This window comes from Eutrigla gurnardus (genome assembly GCF_963514095.1).
Source record: "Eutrigla gurnardus genome assembly, chromosome: 13".
NCBI classification, from domain to species: domain Eukaryota; kingdom Metazoa; phylum Chordata; class Actinopteri; order Perciformes; family Triglidae; genus Eutrigla; species Eutrigla gurnardus.
The window spans coordinates 25,348,846-25,374,112 of record NC_139936.1 but is presented as its reverse complement, the minus strand read 5'-3'; the positions used below and the strand labels follow the sequence as shown (position 1 = coordinate 25,374,112).

The following is a 25,267-nucleotide window of genomic DNA, read 5'->3' as shown; positions in this document are numbered from 1 at the left end:
GCTGCATTACGGTATCCGCAGTGGAAAATGCAATCTAGAAATGTATCTCGTACCAAAACTGAATCAAGTCGAGCTGGCGCTATTGGCAGTGTAAATGAGGCAGCATAATTGCAAATAATGTCCCTAAAAGGAAGCAAGTAAATAGAAAGCAGTAGTGGACCTAAAAAGGAGCCGTGTGGCATACCACAAGTAATTGGCAGGAGAGGATGAACCAATAGCCATTGAGAGGGTACTTGAGAGTAGAGCACAAGCATCAGATTCACACAAGTGTGAAACTACTATACTTGTCTGTGTTACATAAGAGCCCATTAACCATGCACCATCGGCAGGTTGGCTGAATACTTCTGTCCTTTTTTTATCCACAGGTCTCTCCTGGCGGACTGAACAAACGAGTCGACTCTAACTGTGCTACGCCTGTCCTCTGTGTACTTGTGGTCTGACGGCACTCACCAACATCAAAGGTAGACCCGTCTCTCTCTCTCTCTACACCTCCAGCCTCCTTTAATCACTTTGTTCAGCTCATCATTGCAGTAATTACATTCCTGACAGTTTTTTTTTTTAATTTGCAAATGCAAGACTTTACTTTCTCTGTCATCTCTCCTCGAGGGAGCTTCACTTTACTTCACTTCAATTTGTCGCTGAGGTCCCTTGTATGATTTCTCATTTCAATTCATTCAGGAGCTTTTTCCTCCAGGAAATGTGCTCTGATTTCAATAATTCTCACAGTCGAATCAGCTCAGGTAAATGTCAGTTGAAAGGTGGCATTAGTCCTCGTCGAAGGTTTAAGTGTGTTTAGGAGAGAACAGGAGAGGAAGTTTAGGTCCAGTTTCATAACATAGGCTCAACTGTGTAATTGTGTGTTTGATGTCTGTCACCTGTTGAAGATACAACCTGAGAGACACCTTATTGAAATTTGGATCGTATGTGCTCCTTTTCATGCTTTTAAAGTTAGAGACACTCTTTTTTGCCTTTTCCCTCTTTAAGTAGTAGGTCATAGAGAATATTACAAATAGTGACTACTGTTCAAGTCTTTCTGTGCAATGCCTTTAGTGGTTTGAAGTAACTTCTTTGCTTCTTCAATCAACTTCTCACAACCAAGAACTTTTATCCCACAAAAAATGTAGATACTTGAGCTTTGAACCTTGACTGGCTGCTTAATATGTAAGAAACTTATTCCATAACATTTGTAACAGAAGAGAAGTCATTTTAAACAGACTCCTCTATATTGTACAGTATTCTGTAGCATGTTTCAGTTCTGGTGAAGTATGTGAATATCTATTAGTCTTAATGAACTGATCCATCTCTTCAAAGAGTCTAAAATCTGGCCTGAAATCCAGCAAGATGTTTCAAAGAAAAGAGATGAAATAAAATATGGATGGTAAACAATGAACAGCTATGGCCTCCACACACCACTCGCTATGCTTTCCTTATCCTGGCATCCCTCAGCAATATCCCTCTGGGAATTAACTCTCACTTTAATGTTCCTTGTGTGTATTGCGTTTTGTGGCATCCTTTCAAATGTAGTGGAAGCCTTGGTTTGGCTACAGTTACACTCTAAAAAACATTGGAAAAAAAGGTCACGATCATGAGTCGCGCCTTTAAAGTGTTGCAAAACTCATAAAAAACTTTGTGTTGGAGAAAAGCCCAACATGGTAGATTGTCATTATGATGAATCTCTTAACTGCTAGTCACTCTCCGTATGAGCTTTGACATATTCACTTGAGTCAGAAAGGCTACGTTTAAAGCAGAGCAATACTTTTTACCTTCTGACTGTATGGATGGATTCACATCAACAGCCAATGTTGTTTGATTGAAGGCCATTCCCACCACCACTGGAAGAGGAGCAGGTGTTGTTGAGTACCAGATTGAGCCGCTGAGAGCTGCATTCTCAGATGGGCAAATAATGGGTTTATACAATGAATTAAATTTGAGCTGCAATTACAGCCTCTGGAAAAGTATAAAAAATGCCGTGGGGGGGAGGAAGCCCTAATCAGGTGATTGTTTCTAACTCAATATTGGGCACTGATGGTCACACTCAATTATCCTCATCCTTTACCGCCCAATCTGTTCCCCCATCCCCCTAATTTCCCCGTTTTCAAACCCCTCAAGACATCCGCCATGTGCCGCTTCTGGTCTGGGCAGACTCCTCACTAGCTCACTCACAAGTCTCTGCTTTGATTCCTGATATAAGACAGAATTCAAAGCAATAGATTTCATTTTTCATGAGGCAAATTTGTATTTATTTGTCAAACAGACTGACGTTTTCTGTTTGAGCTAAGTTAATCTACTTTTGGCAATACTTTTATATTTTGTATATAGACCCTGGACTGCATATGAGAAGTAGACATTGTCAAAGTGACGTCACCCATTGGTTTATGGACTACGGTTTGAAGCCTCAATTTTGGTATTTTGGCCGTTGCCAACAAACACTGAATGATTGTGACCATATTTGGACTGTTGAGGAGCAACAGGTGGATCTGACGAACACAAGCAGCAGAGCAGCATGCAACAAACTTACTGGATCTGGATCTATCTGGTTTTGCTGGTGTGCAGCTGTTAATACCCATTATTCAAGGTCAACTTTGCAGCTAAGTGTTGAAGTCATCTTAGTAGGTAATTGCATTGGTAGTCTGTTAGCGACAGTAGCGGTAGTGACCTGTCAATCATAAGAAAGTCAGACCCCTAAACATACCATGTTTTATCAGGACCATTATTTTCTCATAGACTTCCATGCAATCAGACTTTTTTTTGCAACCAAAGGAGCCCCCTTGTGCCCAGTTAAGTCAATAAAGTCATCAATCTAACTGAGCCTTTTTTGTGAACATTATTTCTTTAAGCTCTTATTATGGACACAGAGTACGTTTTTCTTCGGCTCAATTTGACTCCTTTATATCTCGCGACACCCACAGGCTGCAAAGCATAACGTTTTTAACACCAACTCCTTAGTGAATCATAGGTTCTCTTTACGGATGCAGGGTGGCCTTGTGATTAAAGCTGCACTTGGCATCTCTCCACATTGGTGGTTTCTAAAGGCAGTGAGAGGTAACGGCCATAATTCTACAGTAGAATACAAGAGAGTCAACGGATCAAATGTTTGTCATTCCAGCTTCCTCTGGTCAGAGTGCCGGCATGCTGCTAGAGGCGGAAAACTTTCCATACGTACAACATTTTCATCTTGGCAATGTGGGAATAACCAACCTTTCAGTTTAGGCAGATAGGACATTTTCCCTTCTTGCAGCTTTTTGTTTTTGTGATTTAGTTGTGTCATATGGTGAGATAACCAGACCTCTAACTGCTGGCTCATTTGAAGCTGCTGAGAATAACATCACTTAAATGCTTGCCAGTTTACTATAGCGAGGGGTTTGATGGCAGAGAGTCTTGTCATTGCAAGATTTGTTTTAGGGGACTCCAATTGACCTGATGAATAAGGTGCCATGGATTTATGACCGGATTGTCCAGCAAGCCTTTGAAGTGAGCAAAGCTGCGTCTCATCCTCCGATCCACACTTGAAATTGTGGACATGTGTGTGTGTAGATATATTTAACACTAGGCTATTTTTAGAGCTGAGGGGTTTGTGCTGAAGTGCATAAAAGTCTTGCAACAGCGCAAGCGAAGCTGCAAGTGAGGAGCCGCATCATTTCTACGCATGGAATAAGAGCCTGTTTTTCATTTTAATCATGTTTACGCCTTAAGAGTAGTCAAATCTAACACTCTTCCCTTTGTGGAATTAATTAAACATTTTTCCCTTTTCATCTCTTTGATCAGTGATCATCCCCGCCACTGATAAACTTCCAAGAGTGGCGCCCACCAATGCCCTTGGAGTTGTACTCTGATATATTTCCATAACAGAAAGTTGAGACGAAGTAGGGCGTGTGTAATTGAGGATAGGGTTAAACGTGCAGACCTTGGCTCTGTTTCTATCCCTTCTAACGCAGGCTATTAGCAAACATCTGCTGAACCAAAGCTTAAAAAAAAAAGTCTGTCACATGGGAATTCTTCAGATGCCCCTCCTTGTGCTATTTTAAGTAGGCCCAGAAGTTGGTGTTTAATGATAAGCTGTGGGCGTAGCTGACATGCCTGCCATATTATTCCCTTTACGACTCAGGAAGCAATGGCTCCGTTGGCCCCCAACCCTCCAGGAGTGTGTATCAGTAGACTCTCATCAAGTATGTCCAATCAGCATGCTGCCCTATTGCTGTCGGTTATCTCAAGTAGTGGATAGCTTTGGAAATTGGCAAGGATGCTATTTTTTGCAAGTAGTCATTACCCAGCAATGTTTCCATTTTTAAAACCAAGCTACCAGCTGATGACTGTTCCCCCTAAAATATTTCTGATTGAGTTTACAGTGTGGTGGATTCCAGATTTGATCATGACAACAAACAGGCTAAGTAATGAGAGACCTCCTCCTCATATAGAGGTAAAGGAACCGAAGGAACCTTTTCTTTCATTCACACGGATGTGAAGTTTAACTTTGAAAGCACAGCATGGATTGCTTGGTGAGGAAGAGTGAAGGAAGAGTCGTGTCAGATGAGACTCCATTCCAGATAAATAAATGATCAGTGTGCAACAAACATCAAAGAGGGATTGTGTGCTTCAAAGAGAATAAAGGCCTCACACTCACTAGGTCCTATATTGAAGAATGAATCCTGCGTATGCGAGCGCACACACGCACACTTTGTGTCTGTAATCCGACCTGTTTAAGATTCTAATGGCTGCATCTGCATCGATCGTCCCCTGCGGAGCCCGACCGTCCCTCCTCAATCATTGTCGGTTTCGATGGCAAGATCAGCTGGAAAATACCCATAATACTTTGATGTAATGTGTCTCCTGACTCATTCCTCATTTCTTGGTTTTTGTAAAGTACCTTCTCTCCTTAACCTTCCTCTGCCTAAAGAAGTACTCACTTTACATTCCTGTTGTAAAGCCCCAATTCCTACGCTCATAATCCGAGACATGTTAGAAGAAAGGATTCGTCTCACCACGTGCTACACTGTTTTTCTTTTAATGACTCACTGGCCTAAGTTGACCCCAGGTTGTGATTTTTCTCAACAAGAATCCCTTTCACTCTCTGATGGAGCAGTCCAAGGCCAGAACATTATGTCCCAACCACATTCAATAGGACACATCACTTGTGCTGTATCTGTGAAAAATGTTGCTTGTAAAGTGTTTTGTAAAATAGATATGGCCTGTATCCACAAAAATGAGGCCGTGATCCCTTTCTCTCTGTGCAATACCTATTTTCTTCATTCATTGAAAACGTGTAATGAAATGTTAATTAAGTTTTTACTATGCACCATACAGTATGCACCACTGACGTTGTTTCTTTTACAAAATGTTGCCATTGAACACTGAATCCAGAGTTTGGCAGAATAAATTAATATTCCAGGATCCAGCAAAAGTCCCAAATCATTTCTGTTAGTATTGTAATTTATTGGTAAATATTGTATTAATAAGATTATCACTCAGCTGACACACAGTGAACTGTGGGATTTGTGGCATGTGGCCCCAGGGTAGCAGCCCACTTTGCCAAATTTATAATCCAGCCTTGAAAATAGCCTTTAGTAATGAAGATTTATGAAAACAAGTCACACAAAAAAGCTGTGTGGAAGCCAGCAACAAACTGGATGTATTTTGAAAAGAACATAGGTGATAATGTGCTAATTTTCAAATACTTGTTTTGCACCTGGTTCATTAGACGTGGGTTTAGCAAAAATGCAACCCAGTCAGAAGAAGAATGTTGATCTTTATTTCTGTTTTTAACCTCTGGCCTTTTCTCTTTTTGTATTCCCTTTGTTTTTCTTCCCTGTCTCTCCCAGCTCTCCGTTCTCCTTGCTGTCTCATCCTTCTGCTTCTCTCAGAGTGGGGGATGTCTGTTTTCTAACGCCTCTCAGCCTGCTTATCTACTAGGTCTGTATTGCTGTGGTTTGGTATTTCCAAACCTATTTGTTATTGTGCCATCAACCCCCTTGATATCACGCCACCATCAGTTATGGATATCAGGGTGTGTGTGACAGTGATACACATTGTGGCTTGCAACTGTTATCTAGAAATTGTGATTGTTTATGATAGGCCGTGTGTGTGTGTTTGTGTGTGTGTGTGTGTGTGTGTGTGTGGTACCAGGCCCAGGTGTCTGTGTGGGTGTCTGTCGGAAGCTTGCATGTGATGGATTCCGTGCCTGCAACAGTGCTTGTATGTCAGATTGTGTTATGGCTCTGTGCATGGCTATATCCAATGACAGTGCCAGTCCTCCACGCTGGCTGTGATTGTTCATTCGTAGGGGCCAGATCATTCCTCTCTGCCTTTTGGACGTCCAAAAACAAGATTCTTTGTTTTTGTGAGTGCGCACTGTGCTGTTCCATTCCCTTTGTTGTACTTTGAATTGGTGGATCGTGTTTCCATTCTCCTGCGCTGATGTGAGATTGAATTGTACGTGTGGTGCCAGGATTGTCTTAATGACAAGAAAGGCTCAAACATGTGCAAGCAAAAACCATAATTGGCACCCAGCAGAGTATCCTCATTAATGCCGTTGCTATGCTGGGATTATCAGAGGCTTTCCTGTGTAGTCACCCATTGTGGGGAGCGTCTGAGCTTGTCTCTTCGGGGCTCAATAAAGCTAGTCTAACTTAAACAGATTTGACTGTCACAGATCGACCTCCCCAGTTCGTCAACCATCCTGATTGTTCTATTTTGATGTATCATGTTGGACTTCATGATTATTATATAAAGCTTGTGCTGTATGCCAAATCATCAATGTCCCATCTTGGCGAATATTTGACTTTGAACTTGCGTGAGCCTATTAATGCAGTTCTTCCCCGCCTGTTGGGTCTGGGTGTCTTTAATGACCTGGTGCCCTCCCCCTCCCCTTCTCTTCCTTCCCTTCCCGACATGAAAGATCCATACTACTTCAACTCAACACTTGACATGGAGGACTATGATGTTCGCTCGGCCGCCAGCATCCTGGCCTCAGTGAAAGAGCAGGAGGCGCGTTTTGAGCAGCTGACTCGAGCCCTTGAAGAGGAGCGTCGCAACGTCACCCTGCAGATAGAGCGCACCAACCTGCCTCCCAACCCCGCCACCAGCCAACCGCTAGCATGGCAGCAGGTGGTGATGCAGGTAAATGATGCCAGCATGCTGGCCACCATCCCAATCATTTTAACTACCAACTTGCACCACCATGCGTCTCTCTGTCGGCCTCACTAGTGACCCCCCCCCCCCTCTATGTGAGCCAGATCATCCCATGTTTCCTCACGGTCATTGCTTTTCATCATTGGTGGGACTCAATAATCTCTCTGTTGAATTTCTGTGTGGTTTGGGACACTTGTTCCCTTTGTCTGAATGCACTGTCCTGGATGTTGTGCAATCATCAGCTCTGTGATGACTCATCTTTAAAAGTGAGCTGATGAGATTCAACCTCTCACTCCTTTGCCTCCTCCTTTTACGTCACTGCTTGCCATTCAATCCCATCTCCCTCCATCCGCTGGTCTTTGATGTTGTCTTGGTGATGCTGCTGATTGGCTGTGGCCTTTCGCCCAGAACTGGCCACTGTCTGTGGGACAACAGAGTCCTGGCCGGGGCTCCTGTGAATGCTGGTGGAATTCTGCAGGAGCAAACGTTGTAGAGTTGTAGAAATTAGACAGCCGTAATCCCCCCCCCCCCCCCCCCCCCCCCCATCCCCAAATGTCAGCAACCACAAGAACCCATTGATGTACATTGGAAAGAAGGAAACCATCTCAGACCGTTCACATGTTTTACTAGCCTGAATTCTAAAACACAATTTGCCAATGCAGCACCTGTAGCACTTGGAGACATCACCTTTAATCACAGTAAAGGAGGCAGTCTCATGTATTATTGATACAGCAAGAACTTGCAGTGATGAAACTGCTGTGCTTACATTTGCCTGCGGTTGTATTTGCCTGTAGTCACATTTTGTTAACAGTCATGTCAGTGTTCATTTGTAAAGGGCTTGCTGTCAATTTGACCTCATGAAGGGATAATGAAGAGGATGCAGGGGTTACAGCAGTGTAAAGTAAAGTCGTCATCCCCTCACCCACCAATCTGCTGCTTTTATACACGAATCCGGGGAAAATACTGGAAGTAAACAAGTCACTATTAGTGCGGTCTCCCTACAATCAAGCCTCCAGGAAGAGAAGTAAAAGTACATTTTTTTTCCTTGTGGACAAACCTTGGAATTACAATTTTCTTGTTCATCACATGATGCCATTGGCCCTCTGTATTTACATTGGGAAAGTACGACGGCGTATTAAGGCCACTGTAGAAAAAACAAATGGAGCCAAGAGGTGGGCAATACAAGCAGTTTTAAAGTCACAAATTTGCTACTTTAAAACTAGCAAATTTGCTACTTCAGGTCATAGAGGAAGTAAACAAATTGCTTGACCGGATGTTTGCCGTTACAATGACAACAAGTAAAAACTACCGCTAGCATTATAGCCCAACCACCCGATCAATAAACACCCATAAGATGGCAATGTGGCCCATATAAAATTAACCAACAATAACCATCAACAGCCATCACTCTAAGGACCTTAACAAGGCATTGTCAGATGTTGTGATGTATTAATTAGAAAAATAATCATGGGAAGTTAGCTAGCATAGATGCCGGTTGTTAGCATTGTAATAAAGTGGCAATTTTTTTTTCCACAGTGGCCCTAATATGCCGATATAGTAAAGAGACATCCATAATTCAGTGGATTTTTTTATGGAAATCCACTTCCCAGTACAAACACTTGGGTAGCTCTTATTTAAATCATTTACTCCTCAAAGTTGTAAAATGCAAAAAGACGAATCTATACTCATTTTCCTTCTTTTGTTCGTGTGAAAGAGCAAGACACCCGCTGGGAGGCGACGTTAAAGGAAAATGCTTCTGCGCTTGCGTTATGAGCCCATTGATGTGGAAGCAGTGCAGAGGATCCATATCATTTTGAATCAGTAGTCAAACTTTTTTGGCTTTATGCACCACTGAGCAAATTTCATATAGACACCAAGGTTTCATCAATCATGGCAGAAATAACCACTTTTGCTGCTTTGTTGTGAAGCTGTATTCACTGTATATAGCAAGACACTTATCGGCTGATTTACTGTAGTGATATGAACACAAATAAAAAAAATATCTAGGATTGAATTAATAAATATATTGATACAAAGGATACCTTGATAAATGGAAAATGCCACAAGACAACAAGCAAGCAACTTTTAAAATGGTTGTTTTATGAATGTAGTTCGGATCGATCAGAGGTAGGCTTTGCTCACATTGTAGCTGCTCTATTAACACTTAAAATGACAAGAGAAAGAGAGTCAGATTCCCCTCCTTCCTCATGAACTGGTCAATGATTTAGAGGACAGTTTATAACACGACAGGCAATGGATTAACCTTCTCTCTTATGCTATCACTGAGGAATCAGATTCACAGATAACCTCCAACCTTTCCCATCGGGGCATCAAACTGGTCTAACAGGGTACCCCTCACACAACCAAGCACCAATTTAAATCACTTGAAAGATGATTGGCCTTAATCATAAACACCTTTAAATGCCAAAGGACATTGGAGTTTGGTGTGGCAGGTTTGTAGTCTGGGGCAAACCGTTTCGTTCTTGAGTCAGAAGATGCAGTGTCGTCCGTGTGTGCTGCACCGTGAGATCCACTAAGGAGGTATGAATGATGCAGAATGCATCAGGTTGTCCTCTTTCTATCTTTCCCCTCGCTTAGTTTAGTCCCCCACACACTCCCCAGACTGCATGAAGGATTAAAATGGATCATGGATCACTAACTAAGGTCCCAAATTCAAAACCCAGACACCAGCTCAATGAGGCCTGCCATTATTTAAAGTTGGGGCAGACGAGCAAAAGTGGAACGAGTCTGATTAATTAAAATCAGATTCAAATACATTCTAATGAGAGTGACAAACCAATAATCTAAATAGGGCCTATAGAGATTGTTGCAGATACACACACACACACACACACACACACACACACACACACACACACACACACACACACACACACACACACACCAGTTTAGCACTGTATGATTGGTCACATCAAACAGCGGTCTGAAACTCAGCACTGTTTGCTTTTTTCATGAAGTCCCCTCCCTCAGTGCTCTACCACTGCAGGCTCTTCTGTCCAGTACAGCGTGGATGTGGAGTGAGGTATGGCCCTGGACCGCAGCCCAATGACTCAAATAAATCATTCAGTGATGGCTTGACAGTGTTAAATGGAAATATAGCAGTCATTTCCTCTTCAATTTTCAAGTTAAGAAGATTTGTAGCCTTTTGAGATGTTGGGTTTGGTGACAAATCTTCTGGTTAATTTTCATGTGAACATAAATATGTTACAGGAAATTGTTTTTGGCGACTTGGCTCCAGAGACGGCATCATTGGTTGGCGCAACCGAAATGTGAAATATAATGAAATCTCGGCATATATTGGATGGACTGACTTTTGAGTTTTAAGGTCAAGGTCACTGTGACCCCATGTGACCCAACACTCAAGGATGAATTTGGTGGTCAAAAGTCACTGACACAGAACACCTTTTTGAATAAACTCAAGAATTCATACGATATTCTAACAATTTCAATTACAATTTTTACTGAGATAATAAATCAAGAAGTAAGGTCAATTTCTCATAGAGAAATTCCATACAATCAGGCTTCTTTTTGCAACCAGATGAGTCGCCCCCTGATGGCCAGAAGAGAGAAGGAAAGTTTGTGAGAGTTCGGCATTGGCTTCACTTTTCAGAATCAAACTGTTTAACCAAGACATACAACCACAAGCAGTAATTCTAGGCTTTAGTTTTATGTAATATATCTTGAGAATGGGGAACTATTTAAACAGTTGTTGTCATGTTTGGCGGACTTGGAAACAGGCGTGGACTCGAAAAAGGGAGGTGAGGACCCAAATGCAGAAAAACAGAGGTTTTATTTAAATAATAAACTAAATACAAAATAAAACCTAAGACAAAAAACAAAGTATCAAATGAAGGAGACCACACGGGCAAAAACACCAGGCAACGAAACACTTACGAAATGGAACCAAACACGAAGGGACACGGAAGGCAGGACGCAGGGACAAAGACAAATCCAGGGACGAGACGTGGTGCATGACAGCGACAAGAGACAACGACATCGACAGCAACAATGATCCGACAAGGACACAAGGGAAACACACAGACTATATACACACACAGGGAGGCAGGGAGCTGACGAGGAACAGGTGAAACACATTAGGGCAGGCAAGGTAATCAACACGAGAGGATGGGGGAGTCAAGACAGCGGAAACAACAAGGACCAGGAAGTACGAGACAGGAAATCACACCAAGGGCAAAAATCACAAAATAAACCAGGGAATCAAAACATGAAAACACAGATCATGACAGTACCCCCCCCTTAAGGGACGGATCCCAGACGTCCCCAAGGTCCATGATACGTAGGGTGGGTGGAGGGGGCCAGGAGGGGGGGTTCAGGAGGCCGGGCATGAGGGCGACCTAGCGGGCGGGGCCGCTCAGGAGGCCGGGCATGAGGGCGACCTAGCGGGCGGGACCGCTCAGGAGGCCGGGCATGAAGGCGACCTAGCGGGCGGGACCGCTCAGGAGGCCGGGCATGAGGGCGACCTAGCGGGCGGGACCGCTCAGGAGGCCGGGCATGAGGGCGACCTAGCGGGCGGGACCGCTCAGGAGGCCGGGCATGAGGGCGACCTAGCGGGCGGGACCGCTCAGGAGGCCGGGCATGAGGGCGACCTAGCGGGCGGGACCGCTCAGGAGGCCGGGCGTGAGGGCGACCTAGCGGGCGGGACCGCTCAGGAGGCCGGGCATGAGGGCGACCTAGCGGGCAGGACCGCTCAGGAGGCCGGGCCTGAGGACGACCTAGCTGACGTGGCCGCTCAGGAAGGCGACGTGGAGCAGGCATAGGACGACCACCCGTCTGGACAGGAACGGGTGACGAGCGGACCTCCCGAAGGCTGCGTGGAGCAGGCGTCGGACGGACCCCCGTCTGGACAGGAACGGTTGACGAGCGGACCTCCCGAAGGCTGCGTGTAGCAGGCGTCGGACGGACCCCCGTCTGGACAGGAATGGGTGACGAGCGGACCTCCCGAAGGCTGCGTGGAGCAGGCGTGGGGCGGCCCCCCGTCGGAACAGGAACTGGTGACGAGCGGACCTCCCGAAGGCTGCGTGGAGCAGGTACGGGGCGGCCCCCCGTCGGAACAGGAACTGGTGACGAGCGGACCTTCCGAAGGCTGCGTGGAGCAGGCGTCGGACGGTCCCCCGTCTGGACAGGAACGGGTGACGAGCGGACCTCCCGGAGGCTGCGCGGAGCAGGCGTAGGACGGCCCCCCGTCGGAACAGGAACGGGTGACGAGCGGACCTCCCGAAGGCTGCGTGGAGCAGGCGTGGGACGGCCCCCCGTCGGAACAGGAACGGGTGACGAGCGGACCTCCCGAAGGCTGCGTGGAGCAGGCGTGGGGCGGCCCCCCGTCGGAACAGGAACTGGTGACGAGCGGACCTCCCGAAAGCTGCGTGGAGCAGGAGTAGGACGGCCCCCCGTCGGAACAGGAACTGGTGACGAGCGGACCTCCCGAAGGCTGCGTGGAGCAGGCACGGGACGGCCCCCCGTCGGAACAGGAACTGGTGACGAGCGGACCTCCCGAAGGCTGCGTGGAGCAGGCACGGGACGGCCCCCCGTCGGAACAGGAACTGGTGACGAGCGGACCTCCCGAAGGCTGCGTGGAGCAGGCACGGGACGGCCCCCCGTCGGAACAGGAACTGGTGACGAGCGGACCTCCCGAAAGCTGCGTGGAGCAGGCGTGGGACGGCCCCCCGTCGGAACAGGAACGGGTGACGAGCGGACCTCCCGAAGGCTGCGTGGAGCAGGCGTGGGACGGCCCCCCGTCGGAACAGGAGCGGGCGACGAGCGGACCTCCCGAAGGCTGCGTGGAGCAGGCGTGGGACGGCCCCCCGTCGGAACAGGAACTGGTGACGAGCGGACCTCCCGAAGGCTGCGTGGAGCAGGCGTGGGACGGCCCCCCGTCGGAACAGGAACTGGTGACGAGCGGACCTCCCGAAGGCTGCGTGGAGCAGGCGTGGGACGGCCCCCCGTCGGAACAGGAACGGGTGACGAGCGGACCTCCCGAAGGCTGCGTGGAGCAGGCGTGGGACGGCCCCCCGTCGGAACAGGAACTGGTGACGAGCGGACCTCCCGAAAGCTGCGTGGAGCAGGCGTGGGACGGCCCCCCGTCGGAACAGGAACGGGTGACGAGCGGACCTCCCGAAGGCTGCGTGGAGCAGGAGTAGGACGGCCCCCCGTCGGAACAGGAACTGGTGACGAGCGGACCTCCCGAAGGCTGCGTGGAGCAGGCACGGGACGGCCCCCCGTCGGAACAGGAACTGGTGACGAGCGGACCTCCCGAAGGCTGCGTGGAGCAGGCACGGGACGGCCCCCCGTCGGAACAGGAACTGGTGACGAGCGGACCTCCCGAAGGCTGCGTGGAGCAGGCGTGGGACGGCCCCCCGTCGGAACAGGAACTGGTGACGAGCGGACCTCCCGAAGGCTGCGTGGAGCAGGCGTGGGACGGCCCCCCGTCGGAACAGGAACTGGTGACAGGCGAACCCCCAATAGGCTGCGAGGAGCAGGTGTGGGACGGTCCCCTGTCTGGGCTGGTGCCGGACGATCGTCCGCCGGGACTGGCGACGGACGGGCCGCCGACTGAAGACCACTGGCAGGTGTCGACCGGACCGCCGACTGAAGACCACAGGAGTGTGTCGACCGGGCCGCCGACTGAAGACCACTGGCAGGTGTCGACCGGACCGCCGACTGAAGACCACTGGCAGGTGTCGACCGGAACGCCGACTGAAGACCACTGGCAGGTGTCGGCCAAGCCGCCGACTGAAGACCACTGGCAGGTGTCGGCCGAGCCGCCGACTGAAGACCACAGGCCGAGACAAGGGCTGTGACCGAGGCGCGGGCTGGATGCTTGGCTGTGGCTAAGGCCTGGACTGGAGGCTTGGCTGTGGCTGAGGATGGCTGGAGCTCAGGGGTTAGGAGGAAGCCCCTGACCCAGGCAGGCAATGAGCCCCTGAGCCACGGGCTGGCGGAAACCAGCTCCCTGGCCCTCGCCAGGGCCGACTGCCTCTCCTCCTCTCCCTCAGCATGCCGGTGCTCGGCCTGGAGACACTGGAGTCTATAGGTAGCCTCCCGGAGCTCATGCGTTGAGCCACATAAAAGAAAGGCTGCTAGGTCCATATTAGCTGCTGGGTCCTTAATGTGGTCGGATCATTCTGTCATGTTTGGCGGACTTGGAAACAGGCGTGGACTCGAAAAAGGGAGGTGAGGACCCAAATGCAGAAAAACAGAGGTTTTATTTAAATAATAAACTAAATACAAAATAAAACCTAAGACAAAAAACAAAGTATCAAATGAAGGAGACCACACGGGCAAAAACACCAGGCAACGAAACACTTACGAAATGGAACCAAACACGAAGGGACACGGAAGGCAGGACGCAGGGACAAAGACAAATCCAGGGACGAGACGTGGTGCATGACAGCGACAAGAGACAACGACATCGACAGCAACAATGATCCGACAAGGACACAAGGGAAACACACAGACTATATACACACACAGGGAGGCAGGGAGCTGACGAGGAACAGGTGAAACACATTAGGGCAGGCAAGGTAATCAACACGAGAGGATGGGGGAGTCAAGACAGCGGAAACAACAAGGACCAGGAAGTACGAGACAGGAAATCACACCAAGGGCAAAAATCACAAAATAAACCAGGGAATCAAAACATGAAAACACAGATCATGACAGTTGTGATTCTATTACCATGAAAAAATTCCCAAAATTCGGCTCTTTCAAAAGCTCAGCCATACATTATAAGTGATAATTAGTAAATCTACTGCATGTAATGGGTAAATATAATCTAAATATGCTAAGCTAAAACCATTACAAGGGCATTCATGGGCAGTTTACCATGCTGAAGTTGGCATGTAGTTTAAGGCACCACGGTGCATTCTCATAGAAGTGGCAGTGGGCTTGTGGACTTGTTGAACCATGAAGGGGGAAGTTTTTTCAAAAATTCCAAGTTGTTTTCTTTGGCTTAAGATGTTGATGATGGTTCAGTGTTTTCTATGATTTATATTTGTCCTACAGAGAGTCGAGACAACATAATAGTCCCAAACACAAATATATCACCCTCTGATAGGAACACAAGTCACCTTGTTTAGCTGGAGTGCACACAACTGAATAGCATTAAAGAATATTGTGGCTCTACGTGTTTTAATATAATTTTATTATATGTGATTTGGCACTGCATGTTCTGAACACAGGGTATAAAAAGGTACATCCCACAACACTTTGACCATTGTATTGGAACAATGAGCGTGGGAGAGGTTCTTGTAAACAGCACTGGCCTACTTTCAAGACTTCACTAATTGAATTTGTATCCTCATTCACGATATCGATATTACACTTCATGAATTGCAAGGAAGAGTTTTCGAGTGGTTACGCTGTAGCGTCCTGTGAGAAACTACACTAGCTTTCCTGATGAAATTATCAGTCGAGATTCAGTGACACGGACTGAGACGCCTTTCAATCTACATGACCGCTCACATGCTCATACCCTTTCTTCGTTTGATATTGCGTTTGTCTGTGGTAATTGATTTTTGCCTGAAGGAGCGTTATCACAGAGGCTCTGAAAGGTCAAATGGTGCATACAGTTCTATGTGTGCAGACAGCACTCAGACAACCACGTCTGTTTGGAGCGAAGGGAGAAAGGTGACCTCATTTCATATACACCAGAAGCCTAATCTTTCTACCCATGGCATCTGTCCGGCACATGCACAGATCCCATCACGCGGTGCATAAGTCACCATACTGCATCAGAAAGCAAACTCAGGATCATTTCTCGCACTCTCTCTCGGTATCGTTAAATGATGGTGTTTGATATTCAGATGTTATATTTGGCAGGCATCTAGCATTGCAGAGGTATATCATCCCCTTGTGTTAATGTTGTGGGAAGTTTTTAAAGGCTGTGAGTTTTAAAGAGAAGGGAACAGTGCAGCCTTTGATCTGTGTTGCTGTCTGTGGTGAAGATGTACAGGGCGATGGCACAGCAACACTCAACCAACAATCGCTCCAGCCGCCCTCACCCACTTTCATCGCCCTAGCCCCCCAGCCCTGTCTCGGCACAATGGGAACAAAGGGCTAAGGGGTGCTATAGCGACAGAAGATCTATCCTTCCACTGGCAGGGCCTGGGAGCCCCTGTACCCTCGTAAATCACCTGCCTAACAATAAGCCTTAGTTTACCCCCTTCCCTCCTCTATCTTACCCTGTCCTTTCCTCGTTGTGCCATCAGAAACCTTCTCTCCACCCATAAACACTCTAATTACCTCGGTGTGAAAGTGCCTCCTTTGTTTATCTGTGTGTACCACACTGTTCCCGTACCCTCCTACACCTACTTTCCTCTTGCGCTGTCGATTCATGGAGAAAACCTGCAGAAAAGTCACACTTCAAATCTAATGATGTCGCTGCCCATTTTCCATGTTTCCATATGGAGCAACTAATTGTGTTTCTTAGCAGTTTAAAGGTTACTTTCTCTTCTGAATATGAGGAGTGAGAAATTATTTCCTCTTGGGCTCAGCTGTTGTAGCTTTGTTTTCAGGGTCCGTGCATGATGTCTACATTGCTGTAAGTGTCTCAGTGTTTTTCCACATGTCAGCTGTCAAAATGAAGCTGTATTTCTTTTTGGCCCCTCTTCACTGGTTGCATATCTATAACTTAGGAGCACAGTCAGATATTGTTTATTTCTTCTCTGATTATTTCATCTGAATTAAGATGCAAGGATTTGGAGAAACCTGTTACACAACCCTTTGTGAGATTGAGTGGATTGTCTAATAATCGTGGGGTTGGTGGTGCAATTCTCATTTCCTCCTGACAGCATGTCAAGGTCTCAAGGAAATGCAATGCAATCCATTTAGAAATCTAATAAATGTATGAAACATTTAAAGAGCTAACCCCACCTGCCCATTACAACGGGCAAACTTTAGCAGAGCCTGCCATTTATGTTCTAGGTTATCTTTTATTCACTCCACTTCAACATTAGGACTCAAGATTGAGGTGATGGCCCATGAATCACCCTGCTAACTGCTCAAGGTGGGCAGTAAGTCTCAGCTCCGTTAAGAGGCTGACATGGAAGGACAGGAATTTTCAGTTGGGGTTGCACATATTTCCCATGTTCAGACGAACAGGGAGAAAGAGGTTTGAAGGGGAGGCAGCAGGAAAGCCTTTTGTACCGTGGGCTATTTATATTCCTCTGGGTAGCTCAAACCTTCATCCTTCAAATCTGCCCCAACGCTGGTGGACTTAATGCCTGTCCTGGTGCTCCTCCCTGCCACTCGATCACAATCCATTAAACCATTAACTCACTAAAAGCATTAAGAGGGGTATCTGGACACTGCTCCCATCTCCTTCACCAGACACCGACTCTGTGTACACGCATAAGTGAACACAGAGCCTCCATATCTTTGAAGGGCACTGCTTTAGTCTGAACATTTCTGGGGAATTTGTACTTGAAGATGACCATGGTGGTCTGAATAGACGATCAGGCTTGATAGTTAAAATCTGAGATGAAATCATAGCAAATAAAGCCCCTCACCTTCACAAGACCCCGATGGCACCGGTGGAATGTGACCTCACCCTTCCCAGTGTCCAGGATAACTAAACAGGGCTAGATGCTGACCCCTTTCAACTAACAACATCTAAATTGAAAACAGACTTTGCTGCAGGGCTGGAGGTGTTCTTCAAAGCCTTGATTTTATTCTCCTCGCAAGTTTAACATACTGGTGCGACAATTTTACTACATGACTTACAAGCATATAAATGCTCATCAAATGAGGAACAGAAGCTTCACCTTGTTTTTGGGAGACGTGCAGGAGTAACTTCACACTTTATTGGACAGAACGTTCCTTGAGACTACAAACGGCGTAATGGCAAAGGGAGCTGAAGGTTTCTTTTAATTTTGACCCCAAAGGCTATTACAATGTGAATATTGGTATGCTTCTCTCCACAGTGTAAAAACTGTCTCTCATATTATTCTCTTTCAGGAAATATGTTAACAAACATGTTGGCTGGCCTTGGGATCTAAATTGTTAAATAATAATTTAAAAAAAACTAATAAGTAGACATTAGTGAAAAGATGCCAGAGTTGGATTCACATTCGCAAAGACCAAAACACATCTTAGGCAGACAAATCAGTTTCCTTTAAGACCCACAAACTAAATAGTAAATGAATCAACTCAGAAGGGGCGACTGTAGCCCTCAGCTCGGTATGTATGGTCTATTTGAATCTAGATGTAACATAATGTACTAAATGAACATCATGCTGGATTGAAGAAGACGTGAAACTACAGATTGAGACCATAAACTCATGTTTACAATGTTTGAGATCATAAATCATGTGAGAAGTAGATCCATTATCTCCTAGACTTTCATGCAATAAGATTTCTTTTTACAACCGGAGGAGCCGCCCCTGGATGGCCAGTCGAGGGAATGGTAGTTTAAGGCACTTTAGCTTCACTTTTTCAGAACCGGAGGTTGCCGACTGCCTGGATTTAGCCTAACAAACGAAGTTCTTCATTTAATGCTCACAGAAGAAAACCTCTTGGTAATTGCTAGTTCCTGTAAATCCTCATTCTTCCATCTGTGTGTCAGATTGTCAGCATATGAATTCTACAACAGAGGGGTATGTGCAGCAAGAGCAGGTGGTATACTATCAGATTATACAATATCAGTCAGAACCACACATACATCCATTGACTTTGAACTCGGTCTGACTGTATGAGCTCTGTTATTGCCTCAGGCTGGGGCACATTTCACTGCTGGACAGACTGGAATGAGACAAAACATCACAGAGTGTGAAATGTGCAAACCGTTGCTGTTTTTTGTCACACACTTCAATGTAAAAAAAACCTGTTTATAATGTGGCACAGTTGAAGAGGGTGATTTGGTATGTGGACTGTAGCATATGGAGTGTCCTAGAGTGATACTTGTGTAGAGGGTGAGGCAAGAATGCATGGAAAGAAGGCACTGCTCTTAACAGTCCTCTCTCCAAGTGCCTCATTCAAGCTGATCATTCAGTGCGGAAGAATGGCATATATATACCAAGCATACTGTATATCCAGTGCATGAAAAAAATATATTTTTGTTAAATCTCAATGCAGCTGACATCACTTGTATTTATTATTTTCCGAGCAACATGACACAACTGAAAGTGTGAACCATCATATTCTGTAAACTGAGGCATATGAAAAGTGATAACTTTATATTTTGCCAGCAGCTGGCCCATCTGACAAAAAGAAATCTCAGAATCTCTCATGACATTTGGCATAAAGTTCAACTGAATAATATGATCATTTTAAGACTTCCCTTTAAACAACCAATTGAAGGATACAAGACAGAGGTCACAAATCCAGGGTACATTGGTTCAACCAAAATGAAGGTGTAAAAGTTGATGATTTGCTGCATGTCAGGCTCAGACTGATTCCGATTATGTTGTTTGTCCCTCATTCAGTGTCCCAATTATGCATGAAAACACTTGGAAAAGCCAAATCCAGTTATAGTTATATGAAAAACCTTGGCAATCACAGCATTGCGACATAAAACCAGAAAATAGAACCTTTTGATCTAAAGTTATGTCATTTAAACAGTGGTTTCCCTAAATGAAGGGAAAATTGCCTTTTTGCAAGACAACAGCCCCCAAGTAGATTGGACTTGAATCCTCTGCATCGCTGAGTCGCCATTTTTCACTGGGACAATAAAACATGATAGTAAGAGTCATTAGATAAGGGCTTTTTTTGCAAGCTGTGCCATTGTTAGAATAAACAGCAGTCAGCCCGTACAGCAGAGCAGATCATCCTGGCCCTGTAGATTCTCATACATTATTGTTTTGTCAGGGCATTTACACTGTTTCTCTTAAAGAATATAGCAGCAAAGTCAGTATTATGTTCAAAATCAGATTTTATACATTTTTTGCAGACCTGCTTTGTGGAATATTAGGTTTAACTTAGTAACCTTTTTTTTTTTATTAAAGTTTGGAGGTAAAGTAGAGTTTCTCATGATATGTATTCTTAGCAGAAAGTATTACTTTATGCCATTAAAGTCTCCTCTCAAACTTAAGATTATAAAAACATATTTTTTTTGTAATGAAATCCTATCGATGTTTTCAAACCATGAGCTGCCTCTGCCTTCAGTCTACTTTTTGTATCTGCTTTTGCTCCTCTGTTCTTTCTTCTATGCATCAGGCATCTTGAATGGCAGTGAAAAACACAATTTTAACAGATGCAGCTTCATTGGAGGTGTCTGGCTGTCAAAGCAAGCCTTGTTGCTGAACATTAACCTTTCTACCATCTGTTTCGCACCGTACGTCCTGACAGAGTAAAGCTGACTCCAGGAGCTTTGATTACAACTCCTGGATTATTCATACACTTTGTTCATTTTACTTCCTAGGCGTTGGTTGGCTAGACTCAACACAATATAACCTTTTTTTCTGACAGTAGCAGGTATTCCTGGAAACATCAACCATCTGTAATGTTGAACACTTCCCAGGTATTATTTTGAAAGGAAAAATTCAATATACTTTTTGGGGATATGTTGTTTACCTCAACCTGTCCTTTCTATTTGTACTTTAGTTGTCAGTGGGTTGTGACTGTGCATGAAAAGAGCATTGTTTAGCCATGGTGAATGTTTGTCAGGATGGCAGCGTCAGTCCCCGACTTTGGTCTAGGCTCAAATATCTCAACAACTATTTGACAGGTTGCCATAAAACTTTGTACAGACATTCATGCCCCCCAGGGGATGAATCCTAATAGGTGATCCCCTGATTTTATTTCTCTTGTACCATGACGAGGTTGACATTTGTAGTTATGAGCAAAATGTCTTGACTACTATGAAACAGATTGCTTTGAGATAAAGATAAAGATAAGATGGAAAACAAACCAAAAAATGACATTCTTATTAGCCTCAGCTGTACTTTGTGCTTAGTGGTAATTAGTAAAATGTTAGTATGCTACCACCAGGCGGCTACCTCCGGTTCTGAAAAGTGAAGCTAATGCCGAAGTGCCTCAAACTTGCATTTTCTCTAGTGGCCACCTCCTCTGGTTGCAAGTCTAAAAATGTATGGAGGTCTATGAGAAAATGGTCCTACTTCTCTCTTGATTTATTATCTCAGTAAACATTGTAAACATGAGTTTATGGTCTCAATCTCTAGTTTCAAGTCTTCTTCAATCCAGCATGATGTCCATTTAGTACATTATGGTCCATTTAGAGTCCAACAGACCAGAAAGCAGGGATGCTTTAGGGGGTGGGGCTATCTTGTGATTGACAGGTCACTACCACAGTGGCATCGTTACTTGTAAGGTTGCTGCTCGGATGCCGCTCTGCAGCTTGTGGTCATAAGATCACTCCTCCGTGGTCCAAATATAGTCACCTCCGTTTACTGGTTGCAAAAAATCCAAGAACTCAAGGCTTCAAAATCATAGTCCACAAACCAATATATCATGTCCACTTCGTATATACATGGCTATCTATGGCTATAGCGCTAAACCAAGAAGGTACTGCAAAATATTATATCTGCAAAAAATATCATATTTGCATCATATAGTTGCTTTGAGTCAAAGGCCAACAGCCTCACAGCTAATGTGGCTGAGAATTTGGCAAATGTTCCTTCAAACAACTATCACAACATAAAACGATAAATTGGACACAGGCAAAACTCACATGCACAGAGGAAATAAAGAGTGCAGTTTCTTTTCTAATCTGCTCCCATGAGTATTCCAAAGCACATAATGGATTTTTAAACAGGGTTATGAAAGTCAGTCAATGCTTAAATGGCTTAAATGGAATGTGATATTGCGAATCACATAACAGAATAAATGCAGCGCAATTTAAGTTATAAGGCTTTTAAAAAAAAAAAAAAAAACACTTTCCGAGGTAATGTTGGTTGGATGAGTTCTTAATGGTACTGTTGAAAGTAAATAGTAGATGTAATGGTGCATGGTGGACCAGGTCTTTCATTAAGAACAAATGGAGCAGCTCGGGCAGATGAAATACCAGGCTTGTAGAATGTAAAACCTCAGCCATTTCCTCTCTATTTGGGATCTCTGCTTTCTCTGTTTTCTTTTTTAAGTTCAGTCATTCTTTTCCCTCTCTTCTGTACATCCAGACGTCTCTCAAAGTTGTCCTTAGTTCAGCTTCCACCTATGTTAGTAGATTAACATTCCTTTTCAGTCTTGGTCACAGTCATAGATATTTGAATGTAAATTCTTTCACGTACGTCCCACCCCTCCCTTACATCAAGTGCAGGGAGAGGGACGGGACAAAGAGGTGGAGAAGAGGAGCAGTGTGTGTGTGTGTGTGTGTGTAGTGTGTGTAGGGTGTAAAAATGTGCAGAGTATTGGTGCCTTCGCCTCAATAGGGCCAACTTTTGCTTTGTGTGTGAGCCCCTGTCCCCCCCAACTCCTCTTCTTTTGCCTCCTCTCTCTCCGTCTATGCCAACAAGGGGGAGGGGGCGACGGATTGATGGGCAGACGCAGCTGGAGTGCACAGAGGAAGCTGGTCCCGCCCTACTAAGATGCCAGACATAGACCCAATGAGGGAGAGAGAGAGAGAGAGAGAGAGAGAGCTGCTACACTTCCAGCTCCTGCTGCATGTCTGGGAACCCTCCTTTCTCTTGACACACCTCCTCTTTCCCCCTTCTCTCTCAGCCCCTGAGGTTTTTGTTCTCTCTCCAACTTTTTTTGTTGAGTGTGTGTGTGCGTGCTAATTCATACAGTTCGGCTACTCTCCATTCCTTTTTTCTTGGACTCTTTAGTGGGGGGATTCCCTTCGGGGGCAACGGCAGCCTTTGCCCCTCCATCTCGCTTCATTCCATACATACGTAAGAGCATCTCTGCAAAGGAGAACGCTGGGTCCCTTTTCAGCTGTGTCAAACCAGCCCGTAATAGCCAGATTTACAGTGGATGGAGGGTGATTCTACTTTCAAAATAAAAGCATTACTTTTTCCACAAATGAGCTTGTTGCAGCTCACGTTTCAATCATTCTGTTTTCATACCCTATTAATATTGAAACCACTTGATATGTGTCCCTGACCATTAACTCTTGACATAGTAACTTACACCTACTACTATTTCTTTATTATAGGTATAGGTCTATGTGTAACTTATATACCTCCAATAAGGCAGCAGAAGAAATCAGCCTTAAACAGACCCTTTTCTCATTACCATTATATCATTATTCTAGATGTTTGGTTACATCTACAATATGGTTGGAGAGCTTGGGATTTGAGACCTTGTACTTTATATAAGTATGCAAGACATGGTGACATCACCCACTTGGTTTGTGGACCGTTTTGAAGCCTTGAGTTCGTTTTTTTTTCCCGTCACTGTTTTGGATTTAGGCCGTGGCCATCTTGGAATTTTTGGAACCAGTGAAGGAAGTGACCATATTTGGACTGGGGAGGAGGGACACCTAGAGCAGCAACCTTACTGGATCTGGATCCATCTGTATTCTGGTGTGAAGCTGTTAACAAAGTTAGCTTCATAATTCAAGGTCAACTTTACAGCGAAGTCATCTTAGTAGCTAACTGTATTGGTAGCGTGGTATAGCTGTCTATCACAAGATAGCCCTCATGTTCTCATAGACTTCCATGCAATCAGACTTCTTTTTACAAACAGGAGGAGTCGCCCCCTGGTGTTCAGTAGAGAGAATGCAAGTTTAAGACATGGCTTTGACTTCACTTCTCAGAACCAGAAGTTGATGCCTGTTTGAGAGAACCAAGCAACATGGAACATAACCAGAGCTGTAGTGGAGGCTAAACGCATGTACATGTCGTTTATGCACCTCTGGAATTTTGGAAATAGCCTTTACGCACCTGTAAATTAGTTTATCCACGTATATGTATGAGCCAGGGCTCACTTGTAAAAGAGATATCTATCTCAATATGATTCTTCCCTGGTTAAATAAAGGTAAAAAAAAAAAAAATGTTTACATGCCTGTACATCTTCCTAAATATTTCACTGCCTGTGGCAGCTATCAGGAAGTGGCAGGTTGTCTCTATTAATCAGTGGCTCGGTACACATTGATGCGGTTTGTAGAATGGACTGTTAAAATAGATATTAGGTGATTTGTGAAGCGTCCTGCAGTGTCTCACCTCCATCAGATACAAGCACAAGGCCTCCATTACAAAGGAAGTCCAATACTTCACCTTTTTTAATGTTGTCTTGGTTCGTATAATGTGACACATTCAGTCAGTGACGATGATGTCACCACTGTTGTACGGAGTGTTATGTTGAATGCGTTCCTGTACAACATGGAGCAAAGCTTATTTTCTCTTCCAATGCAATCTCAGGTATAAAGTCACAATGAGCAGGTGTGGATGATGTCGGTGCATGTCATCACTTTGAAGGGAAATAAAGAACAAGCACTCTGGCTGGAAGTTTACAAGGGAGCCCCCCCTCCCCTTCTTAAGATGCTTCTCTAACAGAAACGTTGTGAACGTGGAGCTGGGCTGCAGCATTGATCACACATTCACACTTGATGCTTCTGTAGGTCTTTTAGCAACGGGAAGATCAGCCAGGAGGCTGAATAAAGTGACTGGCTGCCTAACAGTTACCAGGGCAGAACTCTCCAATACAACTCATTGTACATGTATTTTACAGGCAGGGGTGAGAAAGGAGGGTCAGGAGGTCAAGGAGAGGGAGGAGAAAGAAAGAGGAGGATAGTAAGAGGAAATAAAGAAAGAGAACCAGACAGTGGAGAAGAGGAGAGAGGAGGAACAGAGAGAAGAGGAAGAGAGAATGAAGTGACAGATGTAGAGAAACAGAGAGAAGAGAGAGAGATGCCATTGATTTAGTGTTTTGTTTTTCTAAACAGACCTTCTCTGACCTTTTTGTTTTCTGTATGAGGACACAGTTGGTTGATCTTTTTTTGTAGGCCTGCTGATATGTTTTGTGCTGCTTTATTTTGATGAAATAAAATTACACTACAATAGATGCATTCATTCTGGAATCTTCTTCAACATTACTTTTAACATTTAACAAAATTGGATGTAGTGACTGAGTGAAGGCATGAGAGAGCACTCAGTGATGTCCTTGGTATAGTCTAATGGTCACACATAGCACACATGTGTGTAGGATAAAAACATTGGGTAATAGACTGCAGGTAGTCTCCCATTTCTTTTCACAAAATGTACAATAA

At 45.1% G+C, this 25,267-nt stretch overlaps 1 protein-coding gene across 13 annotated transcripts in view; it reads left to right on the top strand.

The window, feature by feature from the left end:
* Positions 1–359: 359 nt before the first annotated feature.
* arvcfb (ARVCF delta catenin family member b) overlaps positions 360–25,267 on the top strand; it is a 150,597-nt gene continuing 125,689 nt past the window's right edge. For 12 of the 13 annotated variants that reach the window (XM_084024124.1, XM_084024119.1, XM_084024121.1 and 9 more), the window contains exon 1: positions 6,907–7,113. In XM_084024124.1, coding sequence (XP_083880250.1) covers positions 6,922–7,113 — 192 coding nt within the window. In that variant the 5' untranslated portion in view covers positions 6,907–6,921. Of the gene's footprint in view, positions 462–6,906; positions 7,114–25,267 lie in introns of those variants that run through there. The other variant, XM_084024118.1, reaches the window with a different exon arrangement.